Source organism: Arvicola amphibius, chromosome 2 (assembly GCF_903992535.2).
Source record: "Arvicola amphibius chromosome 2, mArvAmp1.2, whole genome shotgun sequence".
Classification (NCBI taxonomy): domain Eukaryota; kingdom Metazoa; phylum Chordata; class Mammalia; order Rodentia; family Cricetidae; genus Arvicola; species Arvicola amphibius.
In genome coordinates, this window is record NC_052048.2 from 122946323 (window position 1) to 122953684 (window position 7362).

Consider the following 7362-nt stretch of genomic DNA (forward strand, 5'->3'; position numbering starts at 1 on the left):
CAAAACTGGGAAACAAAGGGAACTAATAGATGGGTACAGAAGGAAAGGTTGCAGAGTGTGGGAGGTAGAATATGTTCAAAATATACAAGACAAGTATATTTCCTAAACAAATTTGTTATTGGAGCCTTTAAACTCCTTATTACCTCCAGAATCTAAGCCCTCATGTTGAACAGCTCTTAAAGAAGAGAGCTGAAGCTAAGAGACAAATCAACTGAAATGTAAAGTGGGAACCAAAGAAATGGGGGAGAAGGGAAAATCTCCATGGTTGTTCCTTAACCACCCAAGAAAATCTGTCTACCTCTCTGACTGCCGTGCAAGCCCCATGACAGCCGTGCTGTCGGCTCCCATTCATTGCTTTGACTATCTAGCACTCAGTACCTAGCATCTAGTACCAAGCATCTAGTACTTAGCATCCAGTAGCTAGCATCCAGATACTTTGAGGTTCTATATTTAGGATCTTGGTATCCCAGTAATGCAATCTGCCCTTCACACAGTTTCCCTTCCTCTTCACCTTCAAAACTCCTGTCTTCTTTAGGCTACAGCCTGAAGGCCACTTCTCAGGTGGTATGCTCAATGTCTTTATTTCATATAAGTTGCAAGTTCTAGGGGGACTAGAACTGTCTCCACCTAGAATTACAAGGGTGTGGTTCATATTGAGGACCCAGTAGTTAATGGGTAATTTCAAGTAATGGACAGATAAACTAAGCGTTTTTTTTTTAAACTGTCTTAGCTGTAAATGTGTTTCCATAGTAGAAAAGTAAAAATCACATCTCTGTCTTCATAAATACTAATCCAGCTGGTTGCATAAGCAGGTAGAAAAGCCAGAAGACACACGTGGCTGCCTGTTGCAAGAGGACAGGAGATGTCCTGCTTCCGGGTGATTACCTGTTTCGACGGGACAAGACATGTCCTGATTCCAAGTCTACCTGTTGCAAGGGGACAAGACATAGCCTAGTTCCATGTTCGGGAGTTTTATTTTAGTTTCTTAATGTTTCCAACAACTCAGAGCTCATTGGCCTGGGGCAGTCACAGTGACAAATAAGAACTCCATGTCAAACTCTGTTTCCAGGACCAACGAGAAGTCTCAGTGGCTAAAGGGGTCTGCTGCCAAGTCTGATGACCCGAGTCTAACCCCCAGATTCTATACTGTAGGAGAGAACTAATTCCAGCCATGTCCTTTGACATTCCCTCCACATCACATAAATAAATGACTAGACATTCTTATTCACACCCCTATTTTTATCAGTGGCTCCTTTTCTATTCATTATCCAACGCTCCACCCTTTTGCACTCATTACAGATGGTTGTGAGCCACCATGTGAGTGCTGGGAATTGAACTCGGGATTTTTGAAAGAGCAGCCGGCGCTCTTAACTGCTGAACATCCACCCTAGAGCCAACCAAATCACTGTGGCCAGAGTTCTTCATGTCCACAGTGAAAAGAAATCAAAGTTATATTTAATTACATGCTTCATAGAAGCTTTTAAAAAAAATCTCAAAAGACTTAAGAAAAACAAGAATAAAATAAATATTCCTCCAGCATCTCTTATATTGGTTCCTTTTCACACTGGTGTGGCACAATACCCAACGAGACAATTTAAGAAATGAAGGGCTCCATTTCCTCAATTTGAAGGCCCTTGATGCAAAGAAAATATGGTGCCAGGAGCACATGAAACAGCAGGTCACAGTGTAGTCACAGTCAGGAAGCAGAGGAAGGGAGGTGAACGTTGTTACTTTGCTATTTTTTTTTTTGAGACAGGGTTTCTCTGTGTAGCCCTAGCTGCCCTGGAACATGCTCTGTTGAACAGATTAGCCTTGAACTCACAGAGATTCCCCTGCCTCTGCCTTCTGAGTGCTGGGTACTTTGCTTGTTTTGATCTTTTCATCCAGTCTAGGACTCTAGTGTGTGGAATGGTGCCACCCACACTTAGGAAATGTCTTCCCACCTCAGTTAGCCCAATCTAGGAAGTCCCTGACAGACAGGCACAGAGATTTGTCTTGCAGGTGCTCCTACATCCTGTTGAATTGGGGATCCATGTTTAAGCATCACATACTTTTTTTTTTGGTTTTTCAAGACAGGGTTTCTCTGCAGCTTTAGAGCCTGTCCTGGAGCTAGCTCTTGTAGACCAGGCTGGCCTCGAACTCACAGAGATCCGCCTGCCTCTGCCTCCCGAGTGCTGGGATTAAAGGCGTGTGCCACCACCACCCGGCAAGCATCACATTCTTGAACTGCAAAAGATGCTGTGCATGAAAGCAAGATGCCAACTCTTAGTAGCCGATAGTGAGGTCAGCGGACAGACCCATGGATGCTCCTGAACAGAGACTTTCAAGTACTCACTTGCTCTTCAACCTCCTGAGCTAAACCACAAAAATGGTTGATTTTATAAGTGTGTTTCAATATAGAGACCCTTCCCCCCTTCCTTCTGGGAGCAGACGCATCTGCAAAATCACAGAAATAACAAACGTCCTCGCTGTTGGAGAACACTGAAAGCAAAACAACTACAGTTGGTTATGCAGGTCCCTTGATTCACCAAAAGCTCCCGCAGGAAAGCATATGGCTCACATGTGCCAAACAGCACACCTTCAACTAACGTTCTCAACCTTCGGGGCTGCCTAAGACCATCAGAAAGCACAGATACTTACAATATGATTCATGATGGTAGCAAAAATATAGTTATGAAGTTAAAATAACAAAATAATTTCTATGGTTGGGGGGGGTCACCACAACATGAGGAACTGTATTAAAAGGTCGCAGCCTTGGGAAGGTTGAGGACCACTGAACTAAAGGAATCTTAGTCTGAGAACTCACTAGCTACAAAAACTTGTTTCAAAACAAGAATGAGTAAGAAGACAAAAATGGGAAGAATGGGTAGGCTTGGAGGACAGGGGCTGAACCCAACACAATATTGAAGCTGGGTGTGGAGGTGCACACCTGTGACCCCAGCGCTCGAATGCCAGGAGCAGGAGAATTAGTACAAGCTTGAAGCCAGCCGGGTCAACACAGTGAGGTCCAGCCCTATGACAGAGCTGCACAATGATACTCTGTCCACAAACAAACAAAAAAAACAAAACCGCATTAAACCCAATGGCAAATGTAAACCCCAAGCTTATTCATGGTTTATTTCAACTGAAAGGTACTTTAACAATTTCTACTGGTGCCAACATTCTCAGAGGAACAAGGCTCTGTTACAGCCTGGCCTTGTCTTTTCATCCAGGCAGAAAGGACAATGAAGTCTGCTCTAGGTGACAAGAATCTTTCAGCTAAAACAAACCTGTGAACCAGAGATCCTGAAACATCTCCCATCTAATCACATGGTCCCGGGCCACAGGGTTTCATTACATAATTTGGAGAGGTGGCCTAGCTTGCGGAGGGAGTGGAAGTTTCAAAACACTGAACGTAAGGGGGATCTTTACAGAAAAACAGCCAGTTCAAGCTTCTATCTTTTGTGAACCTTCCAGACTAAACGTTTGCTACCTGTAAGTCCCACTCGGCCAGCACTTGGGAAACGTGTGGGAGCCACAGGCAGTAGAAAGGCAACGGAAAGGAACTGGAAACTGACCGAGGTACTGCTTTTTTGTCCAGTGGAAACAGGTTTGCTTCTTAAAATCAGAAAAGAAAGGAAACAGAGCAACTGAGGGACCAATCCTAGCTGCTCATTTAGTAGTTATGTCTAAGAAAAGCGGCTGAATGTGTAAAATGGACGCCGTGCCTCTTACCCACCAGACAGAGAGATTCCCAGATGAGAGTTGTCTTTCTCATCTACTAACACCCAGGTCCTCTCTGGCCTCTCTGTCCCTGCCTTGAAGTTTCCTGCTTCCAGACAAGTCACAGGGTTGGAAAAGTGGATGGGTAAGAACTGAGAGGATGGGGAAGGAGAAACCCTAAGGACTTGAAGAATGAGATGCGGTCCAGAAGCACATGAAATGTTGCAGAGAACAGTTAACAGTTTCTGAGAGCCTACTACATCGCATCTCCACTTTATTGATAGAGATTTACGAGCAACCTCAACGTTCAAGGTGAAGAATTATCAACTAATGATGGTTTTGCAATCATCAAGTTATGCTTTCAGCAAATTTTATCAGTTTACAGTAAGATTCAGGGCATGCTATCAATCATATTAAACTGTATGTATAATATGCAGCAAAATACTTATGTATATTTATTTTAAAATATATTGAGCTTTAAGGTAAGACAGCCACTGTTCTGTTGTGCATGCTCATTCTATCCTTATAATAACCTGAAATGTAACCATCGTCACTCATCCCTATAAATGTACCTCTGTGTGTGCGTGTCTGTGTGCATGTGCGCATGCACACACAAAGAGGGGCAATAAAACCCCCAAAAGATTAAAAGGAACTGTCTAAAGAATGAAATTGTGAATGATGTTTGTTTCCTTTTTAGAATACTTTTTTTTTGTATTTTTGGAGATTTTTAGAATGAGTGGGTGTTACATTCACAACCGGGACACTTCGAGAGAAGCTGCACCCATTAGTTCGTTGAACCTAACATTCCTCTTAAAACACAGGAAGTTTTCAACAGCCAGCAGCTCTCGTCTAAAGGAGAATTAATTTGATGAGATTATCTTTCAAACAATTAAACCAAAAGAATGGGTCTGTAGTAAAGAACCAGGGCTGGGGTGGGGGAGGGTGGAATATGGGAACAGTCCTTCTAGATATACACCAACCTTCAGCCTCGCGGTGACTTTAAAAATGTAGGAGAAAGGTCAAAGAACCAGAATCTGGGGTGGGAGAAAAAAAACGATGCCCCAAACATGCTCCCTGATTCGGAATGCCACTCAGGGTCTCCTTGGCCCAGAGAGATAGGATTAGGGTTTAGGTTAGGATTAAGAAAGTTCTTTCTCTGTCCTCCAAACCACACATCAACACACACACACACACACACACACACACACTGTTCCTTGGTCAGCCAGCATTTGTCTACCTTTAAAAAAGAGAGAGTGAGAAGAAACAGAGGAGAGCTTAAGCCAAATTCTAGCTCCTCAGTTTACTAACCCTGTTTCTGGTCTTTAAATGGAGATAAACTCACTCTTCCACAGGGTACTGTGAAATTCAAGTGAGATGATTTTATATATCTAAGGTACCTACATGTCAATATGCTTTAATATACATACACTGGCGGACCCAGCTGGGAGTGTAATCATCTGTAATGTTTCTAGGCTTCGAACCATTAACTCATGCTTCTAAACACAGCCATAAAGCAGGGTTGATCTGCTTTTGCCCATTAGATGCCACTAAAAGAGACACACCTTTATTTCCAAACAAAGGCAATGGATTTCAAAACCGATGCTTTCGCTATCACACTTCTCCTGGTGGCAGGCCTGTGCACCAAGAGCCACACCTACCGCATCTGATTAAACTAGCCAGGCATCATAAAAGGCAGGAAGGCGTGTGTATCTCAGTGTGGACTGATTCACCTCCCAGGCTACGAAGTGGAGCTGGCTGCTCAGCAGACATTTATGAAAAGAAGCAGGAGGGGCTATTCACTGAGAAATGTCATGGCTGACTGTCACTTTTGTGCCCTTTGAGAGTGTTTGCTTTCCCAGGGAAATAGTCCTGAGAGGCTTCTTAAAATAAATGAAACAGAAATTCACATTGCAGAAGACATTTCTCCAGAGTTAAATTCTTCTTAGTTTGAAACATTTTAAGAATCACAGAATCTTCTCCCACCCAGAAACACCCCTGCCTACTACAGGTGCCCACAGACAGGCCCTGGGTGTGGCTTGGCTCCTTCCAACCATATGTCTCACCCATGTAGAGCTCTCTTAAAGACACCTTGGCCTGATGCCATATTCTAGTTTGAATATCCCCTCCCAGTGCTTGACCTCCCAGGTGCTCCAAAACAGTGAAGAGGATTTGCTCATCTGCTTGCGCAGCGCTTTGGAGGCTTTTTGGGAAGGAAACTGTTTTCCTCATCCTGTAGTGACAGGAGTCAGCTTTTCTCACCGTTCTAGGCTCCCTCCGAGGGTGAATGGGGGTCTGTTGGGAGCCCTGAAGTGAAGCTCACTGAAACTGAGCTCACCACAAGTGGGCCGTTCATACATATGTGCATGAGACTACCCGGGAATGAGCATTTCAGACGGTCTGAAACACTGAAAGTGTTCAGTCATTTAGCAATGTTGTCCAAAGTTCAGATCCCTAGACGGCTGCTGTCCTTAGTTTCTTTAGAGGCATACCATTTTACTCCCAAACCATAAACATTGGCACAGACCTTAGTAATTTCGTGATTTCAAAACTGTTGAGCAAGAAAAGGAAGCAATTGTGAATCTATTTTCTTCATGCAGAGCGACTTGGCAAATCATTTTTATTCTGAATCCCTTAAATGAGATTTCCACAACTCAATTTTCATGTATCTGAAAACACCGAGCGCCTCTTTTAAATTTAGATATATAACAATACGTTGGCGCTGAGTCCACAAGGAAACTCAGTCCCCACACAGAGCATCCTTGAACGTACTAGTTGGGGATTCGCGGGCACACCCCTAGAGTAGTCTAGGCACTCAGGAGCTCCCGGAGCGCGGGGATCGCTGGTCTCCAGGGTCGCGGGTGTGCGGTGGCGCCCCGATGCCCCTGTTCTTGCACAGCCAGCGAGACACACTTCCTGTGCCTATCAACACCCCCATTAGAGCGATGCCAAAGGGAGGCGGGTGACATCACCCAGCCCCCAGGCGTCTCCAGCGCAGCCCCGAGCCTAGTCCTGGCGCCCAGGCTTGGAAAAGACAACTCTGTCTCTCAGGCGCTGGGGTGGGGGCTGGACGCCTGGGCAGGGGGGACAGCATCCCTGACCTGCCTCTCGCTAATCCAGGAGGAAGTGGCCCAGTCCCGGGTCTTGGCACCCTCCAAGAGCCATTCAAGTACAGCACGCTGCAGCGGCCCTCACCTTCTCCTGCGTCCAGGCAGCGGTGCCAGGACTCCCACTCCCGGCTGTCAGGGACAGGACGGCCAGCAGCAGCAGCAGGTGGAGAGTGCCCACGACGCGCCAGCCGTCGCCGCCTGCCATCTCTGCAAGAGTGTGTGGGCGCGGATTCCCCGGGCCTCCAGCGGTCACGAGCCCGGGAGCGCGCCTCGGTAGCCTTCCCCCCTTCTCCACCCTTGAGTTGACAGTGCCCGCCTCCCCATCGCCTCCGGTGGCCTCCCGCTGCGCCGAGCCAGCAGAAGCCTGCTGCCCTCCTCAGCCCCTCTCCCGCCCCCGCCCCAGGCGCCAGCAAGCCAGGGGACTGGGATGCCCTGGGTGACAGGAGCTTCCGAATCCAAGCAACAAAGAAAGCCACTTCCTTATCTTGGAGAGGATGAAAGGAAGGAAGGAAGGAAGAGTGTGGAAAAACCTTTTCTGTGATCCCCAACGCCA

General features: G+C 46.2%; 1 protein-coding gene across 1 annotated transcript in view; it reads right to left on the reverse strand.

The window, feature by feature from the left end:
- The window catches only part of Qpct (glutaminyl-peptide cyclotransferase), a 29189-nt gene extending 22128 nt beyond the window's left edge, over positions 1-7061 (reverse strand). The window contains exon 1 of the mRNA XM_038320968.1: positions 6895-7061. Coding sequence (XP_038176896.1) covers positions 6895-7014 — 120 coding nt within the window. The 5' untranslated portion in view covers positions 7015-7061. The remainder of the gene's footprint in view (positions 1-6894) is intronic.
- Between the last annotated feature and the right edge of the window lie 301 nt (positions 7062-7362).